The following is a 17502-nucleotide window of genomic DNA, read 5'->3' as shown; positions in this document are numbered from 1 at the left end:
ATTTTTTTTTTCACTTTCCATTCCAGCCTTGCATCCTGCCTTTCAACAAGAGCTGAGCAATCTAGAATTGCAAGAAGGTAGCGCAGCTTTCCTCACATGTGAAGTCTCTATGCCCAACATCTCTGCCATCTGGAAAAAAGGCTCGGAAGTCATCGCTCCGAGCGCCAAGTACGAAATCAGTCAGCGGGGAACGACCCATATTCTAAAGATTTATGGTGTAACTCGAAGAGATTCTGGAAAATATATTTGCGACATTGGCCACGGGAGAAGCATGGCCACGTTATCGGTGGAAGGTAAAAGATTTATTAATCAAAACTCGCAATAGTTTTAATCCTTTCAAGTGTCTGCCTTAACGGGCTTTTATCCTAAAGTACTCAGGTAGTCCTCAACTTACGGCCACAATTCCAACATTTCCATTGCTAAGTGTGCTGTGCCCAATTTTACCATGTTTTTGTCAAGCAAATCACTGCGGTTCAGTGAGTGAGATGATCAATAAACAAATCTGTGTTCCCTCAGTCATTTTGCTTGTGGGAAGACAGCCGGAAAGGTTGCAAATGGCCATTGAGCCCCAAGCATCCATTGCTAAGTGAGACAGTTGTTAAGTGAGATTTGTCCCACTTGACCACCTTTCGTGCCACAGTTGTTAAGTGAATCACTGCCATTGTTAAGTTATAGTCGCGGTTGTTAAGTGAATCTGGCTTTCCTATGGACTTTGCTTGTCAGAATGTCACAAAAGGGATGTGACCATCATAAATCCGAGCCAGTTACCAAGTTCCCGAATTTTGATCATGTGACCATGGGGATGCTGCAACAGTCATCATCATCATCATGAAGTGTCAAAAATGGTCCTAAGTCATTTTTTCAGTGCTATTGTAGCTTTGAACAAACCAAGGATTGTAAATTGGGGACTATCTCTATTTTTTCTTAATTATTCTTTTGACTTTGCTCAACTCCTGGGAGCTTGTGGGATGTGGCTGCTGTCTTCAGAACAATGAAAGCAACAGTATGCGTTTAAGCCATATACTTTGCTTCAACAAATGCATGTGCAATATCATGCAGGTGGGCAAAAGGGGTGGGGCTTGTGCTGCATGGATATGATGCTTTTTTTACCATTCTTTACCACAGAGAGTCAGTTTGGTCTACTGGTTGAGGCAGCAGGCTAGAAACCAGGAGTTGGTATGTTCTAGTCCCGCCTTAGGCCTGAAAGCCAGCTGGGTGACTTTGGTTCAGTCACAAGGAGATGGTGAATTCTAGTCTCGCCTTAAACATGAAGCACAGGAGACAGTGAGTTCTTAGGCATGAAAGCCAGCTGGGTACTTTGGTTCAATCATAATGAGACGTTGAGTTCTAGTCCTGCCTTAGGCCAGAAAGCCAGCTGGAAAACTTTGAGCCAATCACCAGGAGATAGCGAGTTCTTATCCTGCCTTAGGCATGAAACCCAGTTGGGGGACTTTGGGCCAGTCATCAGGAGACTGAGATCAGGTCCCACTTAGCCATGAAAGGCTGCTGAATGACTTTGGGCCAATCACCAGGAGACTGGGAGTTCTAGTCCTGCCTTAGGCCATTTACAAATAATTCAAGACAGCAAACATATCCAACACACCTTCTATCTCTTATTTCCCCCTCAACAACAACCCTGTTACATAGCTCAGGCTGAGAGAGAGTAACTGGCTCCAGATGGCTTTCTTGCCTAAGACGAGACTGGAACTCATGTCTCCTGGTAATTGGCAGAAAGTCACCCAACTGGCTTTCATGCCTGAAGCAGGATTAGAATTCACTATCTCCCAGTGATGGGTGAAAATCACTCAGCTGGCTTTCATGCCTAAGGCAGGACTAGAACTCACCATCTTCTCCTGATTGGCCCAAACTCACCCAGCTAACTTTCATGCCTAAGGCAGCACTAGAATTCCTCGTTTCCTGGTCATTGGTCCCAAGTCACCCAGCTGGCTTTGATGCCAAAGCAGGACTAGAACTCACTGCCTCGCAGTTTCTAGCTGGGTGCCTTGATCCCTAGGCCAAACTAGCTCTCACTTTTCTTATTTTCCAGTGTAGTTGAAGTTAAACTTCTGACTTATGGTTCATTCTCCTCCTCCTCCTTCTCCTCCTCCTCCTCCTCCTCCTCCATACCTTGTATTAAAAACACATAACACATATCACATCTATGACAAAAGCTCACCCCTCTCTCTTCTTTTCTCTGGTGTAGCCCTCTCAGTCCGTCCAGCCCGTTTTCAAGTCCAGCTGGAGAACCAGGAAGTCAAGGAAGGGGCAACGGTCATCCTGGCCACTGCACTCACAAAACCCGAGGTGCCCGTCCAGTGGATGAAAGGCTCCACCCAACTGCAGCCAAGTCATAAGTATGAGATGAGACAAAAGGCATCCTATGTGGAGCTGCTAATCCATGAGGCGCAAGTGGAGGATTCGGGCCACTATACCTGTCAAACCGAGGATCAGCAGACCACAGCATCTGTGCTTGTCAAAGGTCAGGGGGAGTCAATTTTGTTCACTTAAGGTCATGCATGAATGACTGGATCCATATGTGAAGAGTTCAAACTAGCTGCTTTATTTTATATACTATTTGTGGTGTCTAACCTTGGTTGTTTCCTGGTACAGTTTCATGACTTGACTAAGGAAATTCATCAGTGCTAGAAAGGAATGGGATTTACAAGGAGGAGCAGGAGCAGGGAGGACTATGAAATCCTTGGGGCTCTCTGAACTTGGTGGTTTTCTTGTAGACATTTCATGAACCAACTAGGCAACATCATCAGTGCTAGAAGGGAGGGGGATTTGTGGAGAGGAAGAGGAGCAGGATGAAGAGTGGGAGGAGGAGCAGGAGGAGATGGTCAATAACTGTGGGGTCCTTGGTGCCCTCTGAGCTTGATTGTTTTCTTGCAGATGTTTCATGACCCAACTAGGGAGTATCATCAATGTTAGAAGGGAAGGGAGGGTTGCAGAATGGAAGGGCAAGGAGGAGGAGAGGGGGAAAAAGGAGGAGGAGAAGAATTGTGTGGTTCTTGGTGCTCTCTGAGCTTTGTTGTTTTCTTGCAAATCTTTTCTTGCAGATCTTTTCTTGCAGATGTGATGATATTGCTTAGTTGGGTCATGAAACATCTGCAAGTAGCTCAGAGAGCCTCAAGAACCAATATTCTTCTTCTTCTTCTTCTTCTTCTTCTTCTTCTTCTTCTTCTTCTTCTTCTTCTTCTTCTTCTTCTTCTTCTTCTTCTTCTTCTTCTTCTTCTTCTTCTTCTTCTTCTTCCTCTTCTTCTTCTTCTTCTTCTTCTTCTTCTTCTTCTTCTTCTTCTTCTTCTTCTTCTTCTTCTTCTTCTTCTTGTTGTTCTTCTTCTTCTTCTTCTTCCTCCTCCTCCTCCTCCTCTCTGCAATCCCCACTTCCTTGCAGCACTGATGATATTAACTAATTGGATCATGAAACATCTGCAAAAATATAACAGGATGTAACAGTGGGATGTAAATTCCCAGGGAAACAAATGAAATAAAAACTTCTCTCTTTGAACTGTAGAAATACCGGCCACCATAGAAGAAAAATTGAAAGATCTCACCCTTCTTGAAGGAGAGGATGCTATGTTTCGCTGTGTGATTTCTCATGAGAAGGCCAAAAACGTGCAATGGAGTTTGGCAGGTGTGCCTCTGCAATCCAATGAAATGAACCAAATTGCCGTGGAAGGCAAAATTCACACGCTCATTCTCCGAAAAGTCACCCTTGAAGATTCCAGCACCATCAGTTTCCAAGTTGGTCAGAATTCAACACAGGCTCAGTTATTGGTGCAAGGTAAGTTAGTCAGTCGTTCAGATGGACCTTGATCTTCCACAAGTACAACCATGGGAAGATGTGGGTCAAAAAAATCAAGATGAGATTGGCAGTCACGATAGGAGGAGGAGGAGGAGGAGGAGGAGGAGGAAAGGAAGGAAGGGAAGGAGGGGAGGAGGGGAAGGGGGAGGGGGAGGGGGAGGAAGAGAACAACTGTGGAGTCCATGACAATGGAATGAACTTTTTGTTTTCTAGCAGACATTTCACCCTAACTCTAACCCTATTTGTATTATTTGTATTTGTATTTAATTTAATTTATATGCTGCCCAATCCCAAAGGACTCAGGGCGGTGTACAGAGATTAAAACAATCATAAAACAATAAAATAATACAGTCATACCGCGAGTCCGATCATATCCCGCCCCCCCCCCCGGGACATCAGCCCCAGGCCTGCCGGAACAGGAGAGTTTTAACGGCTTTCTTATTGGCAGGGTGGCCAATTAGGTAGCGTCATCAATGCTTGAAGGGACTGGGGTTGCTCTCTCTCTCTTTATATACAAGTGGCTTACCCTGCCAGTTTAATGTTCTTGGTGATTTCTTGATTAGGCTGTTATTTACTAATAGCTAGTTTGTCTGAGTTGATATTTCCTTGATTGGGACATTGTTTACTTCTTGATTTTTGATCCAGTGTCAGCCTTGTTATTAATTTTGGCTCAGCTGAGAATTGATTGCTGGTAAGGAGTTGTTGTGGTCTTTTAGCTTTTTGATCCTCACTTTTGAATGGTGTGTAGATATCCTTTATCTCATTGTGCCTGTTGATGGCCAATTTGTCTGAATGCCAGTCTTCCAAGAATTCTCTAGCATTTGGGGGCTTGGCTTGTTTTAGGATGCTGATATTTTCCCAGTTACTGTGTCCAATTAAGGAGTTTTCATTTTGTCTTCTGAGGAGCTGTTGGTGTTGATGGATGCATTTTGCGATCTTCTGCCTGGTTGTCCTACACAGTGGCCATTACAGCTCTTACATTATATAGGATGACCACAATCGAGCCCAAAATTTCTGAGAAATTTGTTAAGTGAAATTTGCCTCATTTTACAACCTTTCTTGCCACAATTGTTAAGTGAATTACTGTAGTTCAGTTAGTAACATATTTGTTAAATGAATCTACCTCTCCTCGTTGACTTTGCTTGTCAGAATGTTACCAAAATAGACTACATGACTGCAACCATCACAAATAGGAGTCACTTGCGAAGCTTCTGAATTTTTGTGACATTAGGGATGTTGCAATGGTTGTGTGAAAACAGTCATAAGTAACTTTTTTCAGAGTCATTATAACTTTGAAACGTTCACTAAACAAATTGTTGTAAGCTGAAGTCTACCTGTACATTGGAGATGACTTTTACAGTCTATATCAGTGGTTCTCCACCTGTGGGTCGGGACCCCATTTGGGGTGGAACGACCATTTCACGGGGGTCGCCAAACAACGCAGTCCGCCATTTTTTTCCCCTTTTCCTTAGCTGTGCTACTCCCTTTTATTCTATTGGCTTTTGAAAGCCAATAGAATAGACTCTCTTGAATAGAGTCTAATTCTATTGGCTTTCAAAAGCCAATAGGAATTGTCCAGGCTGTCTCTGCCCTGCTGAACCCACCAAAAGTCCCATTCTGCAAATGGTGCTGCACTAGTTGAGTAGTCCTCGACTTATGACCGGTTGAGTAGTCCTTGACTTACGACCGGTTGGGGATCGCGGCATTAAAAAGGTTGAGAACCACTGGTCTATATACTCAATAAAAGTCTCTTTTGCCTCTCTATAGCTGTACCAATAACCTTCCTAAAAAAGCTGGAGAATGCAGAAGTAGATGAAAACGGCATGGCAACCTTCCACTGTGAGCTTTCCAAACCTGGGATCCCAGTGGAATGGAGAAAGGGATCATCCCTGATCCAGCCCAGCCAGAAGTTTGAAGTTAAGATTGAAGGCAATGCCTACACTTTGATCATCCATGATGTGGTCCCAGAAGACTCAGGAGAATATATCTGCAGTGCAGCTGACAAGAAAACCACCGCCAAGCTGAAAGTTAAAGGTGAGTGCAGCCATTGGAGAACTACAGGTACTCCTCAACGTATGACCATAATTGAGTCCAAAATTTATGTTGTTAAGTGAGAAATTTGTTAAGCGAGTTTTGGCCCATTTTACGATTTTTTTTTGCCACATTTGGTAAGTGAATCACTGCAGTTGTTAAATTAGTAACACGGTGGTAAGTGAATCTGGTTTCCCCATTGATTTTGCTTGTCAGATGGTCAGAAAAGGGGATTGCACGACCCTAGGACACTGCAACGGTCAGAAATGTGAGTCAGTTGTCAAGAATCTGAATATAAATCACGTGACCTTGGGGATGCTGCAATGGTCATAAGCGGTCATAAGTCACTTTTTTCAGTGTCGTTGTAACTTTGAGCTGTCACTAAATGAACTGTTGTAAGTCAAGGACTACTTGTACTGAGATAAGTAGTTGGAAGGGACGTTGGAGATCTTCTAGTCTAACCCTCTGCCCAAGGCAGTTCTTATACTGTCCCAGACAAATGGTTGTCCAATCTTTTCTTGAAAACCTTCAGTGATGGAGCACCCTCAACTTCCAGTGGCAAGCCATTCCACTGGTTAACTGTTCTTACTGACATTTTATTCATCTCATCTCCTGCCCTACTTATTCTTGATCCTGTTTCTCTCTCTTCATCCGTCCACTTAATCTTCAGAGATTTTCTTCTGGTTTACCGTTTTACCATTTTGTTTAATATTTCAGGGTTTAAGATAGCGTATTGCTTGATGGTATCTTTTCAATGCATCTATGTGTATCGAAACTATGCAGGTATTCCATTTGACAACCATTTGTTTAGCAATTGTTTGAAGTTACAATATTGCTGAAAAAAAGCAACTTATGACCGTTTTTCATACTTATGAGTGTTGCAGCACCCCCAGGGTCATGTGATCAAAATTCAGATACATGGCAACTGACAGTTGCAGTATCCCAGAGTCATGTAATCACCATTGGTAGCTTCCGACAAGCAAAGTCAATGGCAAAAGCTGGATTCGCTTAACAACTGTGTGAATCACTTAACAACCGCAGTGATTTGCTTTAGAACCATGGTAAAAATGACATAATATTGGCCCTGATGCTTTTCCATTGCCTTGCTTAGCAATGGAAATTCCAGCTCCAGTTGTGGTCATCAGTTGAGGCCTATCAAGATGGTCATCAACGTGACGACTGGTTGTAAGTCTCTTTTTTCAGTGCTGTTGTAATTTCAAACATTCACAAAATGAGGACTGGTTATAAGTTGAGGACTAGCTGTATAGGTAATCAAGAAAAAATAATACCTTAAACCATTCTGCATTTAGAAAGAATTGGAGGTTTTCAAGAAAAGATTGGACAGAGGGATAGAATCAAGACCACATGAAGTGTTAATACCACTTTACAAGGTCTTGGTAAGGAAGGACACACCTGGAATACGGCATGCAGGTTTGGTCGCCATGATATAAAAAAGATGTTGAGACTCTGGAAAGAGTACAGAGAAGAGCAACAAAGATGATCAGGGGACTGAAGGCTAAAACATATAAGGAATGGTTGCTGGAATTGGGTAGGTCTAGTTTAATGAAAAGAAGAACTAGGGCAGTGGTGGCGAACCTATGGCACGGGTGCCAGAGGTATCACTCAGAGCCCTCTCTGTGGGCACACGCGCCATCGCCTCAGTCCTAGGCCTTCAGCTGGGTTTTATAAAACCTTTTTGCTTTAGGCCTCTAACACCGTGTGCAAAAAAAAAAGGTTCAATCAATCAATTTCAACTTCTCGCGGGAAAAAAAATCTTGCAAAGTTGGAATTGATCGATTGAACTTTTTAGTCCCACCCAGTCTGCCGTTACCACTGCAGCGATGCCCACCCAATGGGCAACACCCAGCCAATGGGCCACACCCAGCCAATGGCCACACCCACCTGGCACTCGGCGATGCATAAGTGGGTTTTGGGTTGCAGTTTGGGCACTCAATCTCTAAAAGATTTGCCATCAGTGGACTAGGGTGACATGATAGCAGTGCTCCAGTATTTGAGAGGCTTCCACAAAGAAGAGGGGGTCAATTTATTTTCCAAAGCGTCTGAAGGCAGAACAAGAAACAATGGATGGAAACTAATCAAAGAGAAAACCAACCTAGAACTAAGGAGAAATTTCCTGACAGTGAGAACAACTTGCCACCAGAAGTGGTGGGTGCTCCATCACTGGAGGTTTTCAAGAAGAGATTGGACAGACATTTGTCTGAAATGGTATAGGGTCTCCTGTTTGAGCAGGGGGGTGGACTACTAGAGGATCTCCAAGGTATCCTTCAACTCTGTTATTTTATGATTCTATTCTCCAAAGCACCAGAAAGCAAGACAAGAAACAATGGATGGAAACAAATCAGGGAGAGAAGCAACCTGGAACTAAGGAGAAATTTCCTGACAGTGAGAACAATTAATCAGTGGAACGACTTGTCTCCAGAAGTTGTGGGTGCTCCATCACTGGAGGGTTTTAAGAAGAGACTGGACAGCCATTTGTCTGAAATGGTATAGGGTCTCCTGCTTGAGGGGTTGGACTAGAAGACCTCTAATGTGCCTTCCCACTCTGTTATTCTGTGTTCTGGTTGGTGGGCTGTCACCCAACAAGGTCTCTTTTAGTGTCTGCCTCTCTTTCAGCTTTGCCGGTGTTCTTCAAACGAGGTTTACAGAGCAAGGAGGTTGAAGTAGGGAACACTGTGTCCTTGTGTTGTGAGTTGTCTAAGCCAATGGTACCTGTGGTATGGAAAAAAGGAAACACGAAGCTTCAGTCGAGTGAGAAGTATGAGATCAGACAAGAAGGGAACTTTGCTGAGCTTCTCATTTATGATCTGGAAGTTCAGGACGATGGTGACTATACCTGCGATTCAGGAGACCAGCAGACCACTGCCACCGTGAAAGTCAAAGGTAGGGAATGTTGTGCAACTTCCAGCAACATCTACAGCAGACATGTAAAACACAAGGCCCGGGGGCCAGATGCGGCCTGCGAAGTGGTTTCATGTGGCCCATGAAGCCATCCTGGAAACAGTGAGGGAACAGCCCCCGCTGCCTTGGCCCTGGCCCAGGCCGGTCAGGAGCCAATGTACAATTTTGTGGTGGCCCTCTATGCTGAAACACATTCAGTCTTAGCTCCATAAGCCCCCCCCCCTGCATGGCCTGAGAGGAACAGTGAGGTTCCTCCAGTGGACCATGCCTTGGCGCTTGCCCCAGTCCCACCCCCTTCTGCCAGAGACCCTCAGATCTGTCCTACTCCTGTCCAGGCCCCCACAGGCACCCTTGACGTGAACGATGTAGAGCTGGCCACACCCACCCAGTAGGCCACACCCACCCTGGCCACACCCACCTGGCCCCCCAAGGGCAACCATAATGTTGATGCAGCCCTCAATGAAATTGAGTTTGACACCCCTGCTCTAGAGAGTATTTGTAGCTTATGGCTGAACTGTGAAGTCTTTTGTGCTCTCTGAGTTTGGTTGTTTTCTCCAATGTATGAATTTGATGGGAATTCTACCGTCAACATACAATCACAATTGGTACCAGGATTTCCACTGCTGAGCTTGGCAGTTGTTAAGTGAGTCAAGCCTATTCTATAGCCTTTTTTGTCAGGGTGGTTAAGTGAACCAGTGAGCCTATTAAGTACATCAAGTAATCATTAAGCAAATCTGCTTCCCCCAGAGATTTTGCTTATTAGAAGCCAGCTAGGAAGATCATAAATAGCGATAAATGGGACCCTTTTGTAAATACTTGCCTGTTGCCTAGCATCCAATTTTGGTATGGATGTTACGAGAGTCATAATTGTGAGGATTAGTCATCCATCACTCCTTTCAGTGCTGTTGTAACTTTGATTAACTTTAGTGCTAAACAAACGGCTGTAATTTGAGGACTACCTATAGACTGCGCACAGGTACAACAAGATCCAGAAATACTCTGTACAAATGGGGCTATCCAGTCGCTTCTGCTCTTTGAGATTGTGGTGACATGAAGACAACAACACATTTTGTATGCATGCCCTTTGGGCCCTGATTGGTGTTCACTTAAGGACCTCACGGCAGCATGGCAGAACACAAATGATGTTTATGGGGAAAATATGTTTAGCTCGTACATATTTTAATCTTGTATTTTATTTTTTAAATTTTATGTCTTTGACTTATTGACAGTTTAAAGTTACATTGTCATTGAAAAAAGTGACTTATGACCATTTTTTACATTTACAACCGTTGCAGCATTCCCATGGTCAGGTGATCAAAATTTGGAACCTTGGCAACTGACTCTTACTTATGATGCGGCCCGCAAAGTGGTTTCATGTGGCCCACGAAGCCATCCTGGAAACAGTGAGGGAACGGCCCCAGCTGCCTTGGCCCTGGCCCAGGCCGGCCGGGAGCCAATCTACAATTTTGTGGTGGCCATCTATGCTAAAACGCATTCAGTCTTAGCTTCACAAGGCCGTCTGGAAACAGCGAAGAACCAGCCCCTGCCACGTTGGCCCCGCCTCCTGGGTGTGCGCTGGGAAAGTGTCACCCTTTGTGAGGAATGAAGAAATGGACCGTGCCTTGGCGCTTGCCCCGGTCCCCCCCCCTTCTGCCAGAGACCTTCAGATCTCTCCCACTCCTGCCCAGGCCCCCACGGGCACCCTTGACACAAACGATGTAGAGCTGGCCATGCCCACCCAGTAGGCCACATCCACTCCATCCATGCCCACCCAGTAAGCAACACCCACCCTGGCCACACACCCCCCAAGGGCAACTGCAATGCTGATGCGGCCCTCAATGAAATTGAGTTTGACACCCCTGCTTTAGAGGTATCATTTAATTTCTGCAAAGGGTTTTGAAGGCATCACAACACTTTTGTTTCGTTTCTCCCTGGTAGTGTTACCCATCTTCTTTGAAGAAGGATTACAGAACATTGAGGTGGAAACCGGAGGGAAAGCTGTCCTGTGTGGCAAGATCTCAAGTCCTGACACAGCCATTGAGTGGTGGAAAGGGTCCCTCATTCTACAGCCCAGCGCCAAATATGAGATGAAGCAGAGAGGCACCACGGTTGAGCTGATCATCCATGACGTGGACCCGGAGGATTGTGGATTGTACACATGCAGCACTGGAGACGAGCTGTCCACAGCCTCGGTATATGTACAAGGTGTGTTCCTAGTTCTTATCTGTATTTTGTAAATGCTACAGCCAGTTGATTTGACGTTGTCAAACTCATCAACAGAGGGATAGTATCAAGATCTTGTAAAGTATTAGGGCGGCTTTATACTGCACTGGGTAAGACCACACTTGGAATGCTGTGTCCTGTTGTGGTCGCCAAATTTACAAAAAAAAGAAAAAATGGAGACTCCAGAAGGAGTGTAAGGGCAGAGCAGCAAAGATGATCAGGGAATTGGGGGCTAAAGCATATGATGAATGGTTGCAGGAACTGTGTAATGAAGAGAAGAACTAGGGGTGACATGATAGCAGTCTTCAAATATTTGAAGCGTTGCAACAAAGAAGGGGGGGCAACCTATTCTCCAAAGCATCTGAAAGCAAGACGAGAAGTAACAAATGGAAACTAATCAGGGAGAGAAGCAACCTGGAATTAAGGAGAAACTTCCTAACAGGGAGGACAATTAACCAGTGGAATAGCTTGCCTTCAGAAGTGGTGGGTGATCCAACATGGAGATTTTTAAGAAGAGATTGGACAACAATTTGTCCAGAATGGAATAGAGTTTCCTCCTCACGGAGAGGGTTGGACTAAAAGATCTCTGAGGTTTCTTCCAACTCTGTTATTCCGTCATTCTATTCTCCAAAGCACCTGAGGAGAGGATAAGAAGCAACAGGGTGGAAGATTATCAGAGAGAAATCCAACCTAGAAGTAAGGAGAAATTTCCTATCAGTGATAACAATTAGTGGACCTTGACACAGGCTATTATTCCATTGCTACATAGACTAGGGCAGTGATGGCAAACCTTTTAGAGACTGAGTGCCCAAACTGCAACCCAAAACCCACTTATGCATCGTCGGGTGCTGGATGGGTGTGGCCCATTGGGTAGGTATGGCCCATTGGGTGGGTGTGGCTGCGGTCGTAATGGTAGACTGGGTGGGACTAAAAAGTTCAATCAATCTATTCCAACTTTGCGAGATCTTTTTTTTCCTCGCGAAAAGTTAAAATTGACCGATTGAACTTTTTTTTTTTTTTTTTGCACACGGCAATGGAGGCCTAAAGTTAAAAGGTTTTATAAAACCCAGCTGAAGGCCTAGGACTGGGGTGACGATGCCTGTTTCCACAGAGAGAGCTCTGAGTGCTGCCTCTGGCACCCGTGCCATAGGTTTGCCATCACTGGACTAGGGAATTCCTCTTTATTTTCAAGTTTTTAAGGGCAAGTTATTTCTATACACGAAAGTGAAACTTACGCATCTGTTTTGTGCCTTTTCCTGTTATTAAACTAGGTTTGGAGGCAAATCAATCTTTCTAACATAGTCACTGGGAAGTTCAGTAGATCTGAAAAATGAACAATCGCAAATGAAATATCTCTTTGTTGTACAGATGACTAACATGTAGGATGCTTACTGCAGTTTGCTTCTGCAGTTCTGATGTGAGATTGCTTTAAAAAAGGGATTAATGTGTGATTTTGGGTGATTTTGAAAAGTTAAGCTTAGAGCTGTATTGTGCTGGCTTTGTGAAAAATCAGAACAGAAATAAAAAAGATAATATCTGGGATATGATGACAGGTAGTCCTCAACTTATAACCAAAATTGACCCGTTTGCTAAGCAAGGCAGTTGCTAAGTGAGATGCCCCTGATTTATGATTTTTTTGCCATGGTTGTTAAGTGAATCACTGCCATTGTTAAGTGAATCACATGGTTGTTAAGTGAATCCAGCATTTCTCACTGATTTTGCTTATCAGAAGCTGATTAGGAAGGTCATAAAAGGTAATCACATGATGCTGGAATACTGGTTGACAAGCATCTGAATTTTGTTATCACGTGACGATGGGGATACGGCAATGGTCATAAATGCTAGGACCAGTCATAAGTCACTTTTTTCAGTGTCGTTGTAACATTGGTCACTAAACAAATGGGTGTAAGATGAGGACTCCTGTACTTTTGTAGCTTTCAGTGTAAGTTTGCAGAGTTTTACTCTTGGGTGCTAATTTTGCAATGTCTCTCCTTGCAAAACGTTTCATGTTGTCAGATGAGTAGAAACACAAAGACGGTCCGTTTTCACACCTCCGTTGCGTGCATTCTCTTCCTCTGTTACACAGAAGAGGAAATACAGATAGTTTCTGGTTTAAAGAACACGGATATTTTTGCCGGGGAATCGGCTACTTTTACCTGCGAGCTCTCCCGATCTGGAACACACAAGGCACAGTGGTGGCTGGATGGCTCCCCTCTTCACAACAGCCCTGCAAATCAAATCTCGATGCAAGATGGGACCATTCACACGCTGACCTTAAAAGACCTGGGTCTCAATGATTCAGGAACAGTGATCTTCCGAGCAGGTTCTCTGATATCCTCAGCTAAATTATTAATCAAAGGTATTTCAGGCTTTCCGTGTCAAGCGACCGCCATGCTGCGCTTGTTCCTTTGTCACTGGACTCCTAACCAATTCCTGCAAAACAGCTCCTGGAAGGAATGCATTAACCACTAGGCACCACCACCTTAAACACAATCCTGCACCTTACTCACTGTCCTTGGAAGATATTTATTTATTTCTTAAATTTATATGCTGCCTGCCTCGCTAATCTGAAGTGATTCTGGAAGGCTTACAATGGCATGTAATAGATTTAGGAGCATCTGTGCTTTCCCGTTGCTGGATCTGCCGAACTGTCATAAATATTGGCGGCATAAAAGTTTAATAAATAAAATAAATACGTATCTGGTTTTAGGTGCTTCTGGAAACTTTTGCAGGGCATTTCAACAAAATGGTTTTCAGTTCAATTTTGTTCGGTGGTTGTCATTTGCGAGCGAGCCAGTCACGAATAGGGTCTCTTGATAGCAAGAGGGACAGCATACAAATTTAATTAGTAACAAAATATAGTCTAAGGCAGTGGTTCTCAACCTTTGTAATGCTGCGACCCCATAATACAGTTCCCCATGTTGTGGTGACCCCCAACCACTTATACATCACCGGGTGCCAGGGGCGTGGCCAAAGAAAAGGGGGAAAAAATGGCGGACAGCCTTGTTTGGCGACCCCCGTGAAATGGTCGTTCGACCCCAAATGGGGTCCCGACCCACAGGTGGAGAACCACTGGTCTAAGGTGATTCAAACAGGAGATTTTCAGAGGTGCTTAAATACCCATCTGAGTACAGTAACTAATTCAGGTATAGTATTGTCAGTAGATAGTCCTCGGCTTATGACCACAATTGGGATCAGATCCCATGACTCCTGGAACATTGCAATTGTCTTAAATATGAACTAGTTGTGAAGCATCTGAATTTTAATCACATGATCATGGGGATGCTGCAACAAATCGTAAGTCTAGAGTCACTTTCTTCATTGCTGTGGTAACTTTGAATGGTCATTAAACAAAAGATTGTAAGTCGAGGACTATGGTGTTAGGAAAAAGGACTTAACCTGGCCAGCTTTGTCAATAGCTCACCTCCCAGAATTCTCTGCAATCTCCACATTGGCTGAGGAATTCTGGGAGTTGCAGTCCATATCCTTGAGTTAGGCAAAACTGCTTTCAGCCACTCGGTCACTGATGATTTGCTGCCCCCTTTAGCTAACCTATGTGCTTCTATCATTTTCATCGCTGAGCCAAGCAAGCATTAAACCACCTTAGCAAACTAAAGAGTGCTTCTGATCCCTGCTTTCATACAACTCGCTGAGGGTCCTCCTTTAAAAGCAAAAAATATTCACCCAAGCCTGCACTAACACCTGACCTATCGGTTGACAGATCCGACCATCGAAGTGGTCAGCCCCATGCAGGACCTAACCCTGGAAGAAGACGGGACTGCAGAATTCATCTGCCAATATTCTCGGCCCGTGCAGGCCGTTTGGAAGAAGGATGACCAGCCCCTTTGGGCAGACGGCCAGCGAGTTGTGGTTGAGCAGGACTGGAACGTGGCCAGACTGAAAATCAAGCCGGCTCTTCCTGGTGACACTGGGATTTACTCTTGTGAAGCTGGAGGCACCAAAGTGGAGGCCATGCTTGATGTTCAAGGTGAGGTCAACCACAATGGAAGAAGATGATCATGGGAACACCACTGCAGCTGACACGAGGCCCAAACCAACTTCCTTTTGGTGACCAATATCAGAATAACAAAATAACAGAGTTGGAAGGGATCTTGGCGGTCTTCTAGCTCACGCAAGAGGCTCTATACCATTCCAGACAAATGGCTGTCCAATCACTTCTTAAAAACCTCCAATATTGGAGTACCCACAACCTCTGGAGGTGAAGTCATTCCCCTGGTTAAGCGACTAGCTTTTTGGAAATCAAAGAGCAAGAGGAGATTTTTCGGTACAAAGAGTCCAACTAACAATTTTAGCCGGCATTGGGGAACAGGAAAACCTTATGTAGGAACATAAGCATTCATGCAGGGTTATTGTGGTTCTCTGAGCTTGGTTGTTTTCTTGCAGATGTTTCATGACCCAACTTGGTTACATCTTAGTGCTAGAAGGGAGTGGGTTTGTGGGGAGGAGGAGGAGGAATGTGAGGTCCTTGGTCTGCTTTGAAGTTGGTTTTTTTGTTGCAGACATTTCATGACCTAACTAGTTTGTATCATCAGTGCTAGAAGGGAGTGGGGTTTGTGGAGAGGAAGAGGAGGAGGACTGTGGGGTCCTTGGTGTACTGTGAACTTGTTTTTTTTTTTTTTTGGCAAGACGTTTCATGACCCAACTAGTTTATGTCATCAGTGCTAGAAGGAAGTGGGGTATGTGGAGAGAAGGAGGAGGAGGAGGAGGAAGAGGAGGAAGAGGAGGAGGACTGTGAGGTCCTTGGTGTGCTCTGAACTTGATGTTTTTGTTGCAGACGTTTCATGACCCAGCTAAGTTATATCATCAGTGCTAGAAGGAAGTGGGAAAGGAGGAGGAGGAGGAGGAGGAGGAGGAGGAGGAGGAGGAGGAGGAGGAGGAGGAGGAGGAAAATGACTGTGGGGTCCTTGGTGCTCTCTGAGCTGGTTGGTTTTCTTGCAGACGTTCCACTACCCAACTAGATAACATCATCAGTGCTAGAAGCTAGAACCTCCCTCACTTTTAGCACTGATGCTGTTATCTTGTTGGGTTGTAAAAACGATCAATTTTTGAGAGCACCAAAGACCCTGCAGTTCAACCCTGAACTACAAATATTCTCTTCTATTATTAAGCATTTGTATTAAATTTTTAGGCTCTTAGCTGTCACAAAGAAACTCAGATGAATGATGAGAATTTTGAGGTCATGCAGATTTTAACTTGCCTGCATTTTCCAAACACACTTGGTTTGATTTCTTCTATCTGCCCTTAATTTTGGCAACATACTAACTGCATAAAATAAATTCAGAGAGAACCAGAGAGCTGGGAAAATCACTGGCTGAATTTGCATTGCTACCATGAAGAGTTTTCTTAATGCATGTCAGTGTCAGCAATTCAGTGGTCCGGTACATAGTTGAAGAACAGGAATCCTGGCCTACCTTGCAGGGCTGTTGTAAGGATAACTCAGCAATGCATTTGAGCAGCCCAAAACATTTTGTAATTGTTCTGTGTTATTGCAAGCTTAATTGTCATCTGCTCTTACTCGGAGCTGAAGCTTTTGAAAGGCATATTTTATGAAATATATTTTTTTTATTTGGCTTGTCTAATGTTCTGAAGTTATTTAATTTTTTTAATGATTTTATTGCTTGCATTATATTTTTTGAATGCTTGGCTGCTACGTTGCTTTGAATTCTGTAAAAAAACAACGATCCATTTTTAAATAAATTCACTATGGTAAAGCTTTGTGATGATAAAAAGAAAGATCAAATTATGCCTTTTATTATGGCCATTAAAAAAACACAATTGTACCGCATGCTTCAGATCATGCTTACAGTCTCTGCACCAGCCAAGATCAAGTAGAGGTTAAGGCACCAAGTTAGAAACCGGGAGACTGTGAGTTCTAGTCCTGCTTTAGGCATGAAAGCTAACTGGGGAACTTTAAGCCATTAACCAGGAGATACTGAATTCTAGTCTCGCCTTAGCCATGAAAGATATCTGGGTGATTTTGGGCCAATCACCAACAGATGGTGAGTTCTAGTCCCACCATAGGCCCAAAATACAGCTGGGTGACTTTGAGCCAGTCCCTCTTTCTCATCCCAACCCACCTCACAGGGTTATTATGGGGAAAATAGGAGGGGAAGGAGTGTTAGATATGTTTGCCATTTTGAGTTCTTTATAAAAAAATAATAAAGGCAAGACATAAACAAAGAAACAAACAAATATCCGAGGCTTGAGTTTCACTGGGATTACTCATGGTTCTTTACAGAAACGTTTTTATGGCATAAGAAAAGCATAATTAAAGAGGAAATCTCCATGGATATCAAAGCAACGTGTGCAATCTGTTGTCACTTCCTTGTGTCCTCATGAGGACACCCACAAGGTTTACCTTTACGTTTACTCATTGTCACATACAACATTTATGTATGTGTGTGTATGATTTTTTTTCTTGATTCGAGCCCTTATCTTGCCCTTGATTGAAATCTGGTTGAGCCAAACCTTAGTGTAGGATTACTTCTTCTTTATAATGCTAC

The 17502-nt window shown here is 44.0% G+C and overlaps 1 protein-coding gene across 10 annotated transcripts in view; it reads left to right on the top strand.

Annotated features, from left to right (window-relative positions):
- Positions 1-17502, top strand: part of OBSCN (obscurin, cytoskeletal calmodulin and titin-interacting RhoGEF) — a 268339-nt gene that overhangs the window by 126700 nt on the left and 124137 nt on the right. For 9 of the 10 annotated variants that reach the window (XM_039365275.1, XM_039365278.1, XM_039365274.1 and 6 more), the window contains 8 exons: positions 27-293; positions 2204-2479; positions 3515-3784; positions 5573-5839; positions 8471-8737; positions 10694-10960; positions 13065-13337; positions 14700-14966. In XM_039365275.1, coding sequence (XP_039221209.1) covers positions 27-293; positions 2204-2479; positions 3515-3784; positions 5573-5839; positions 8471-8737; positions 10694-10960; positions 13065-13337; positions 14700-14966 — 2154 coding nt within the window. The remainder of the gene's footprint in view (positions 1-26; positions 294-2203; positions 2480-3514; positions 3785-5572; positions 5840-8470; positions 8738-10693; positions 10961-13064; positions 13338-14699; positions 14967-17502) is intronic. The other variant, XM_039365277.1, reaches the window with a different exon arrangement.

Source organism: Crotalus tigris, unplaced genomic scaffold, assembly GCF_016545835.1.
Source record: "Crotalus tigris isolate CLP2741 ecotype Arizona unplaced genomic scaffold, ASM1654583v1 scf7180000020019.1302030, whole genome shotgun sequence".
NCBI lineage: Eukaryota > Metazoa > Chordata > Lepidosauria > Squamata > Viperidae > Crotalus > Crotalus tigris.
The sequence above is the reverse complement of the archived record's forward strand: the minus strand, read 5'-3'. Positions and strand labels throughout refer to the sequence as shown.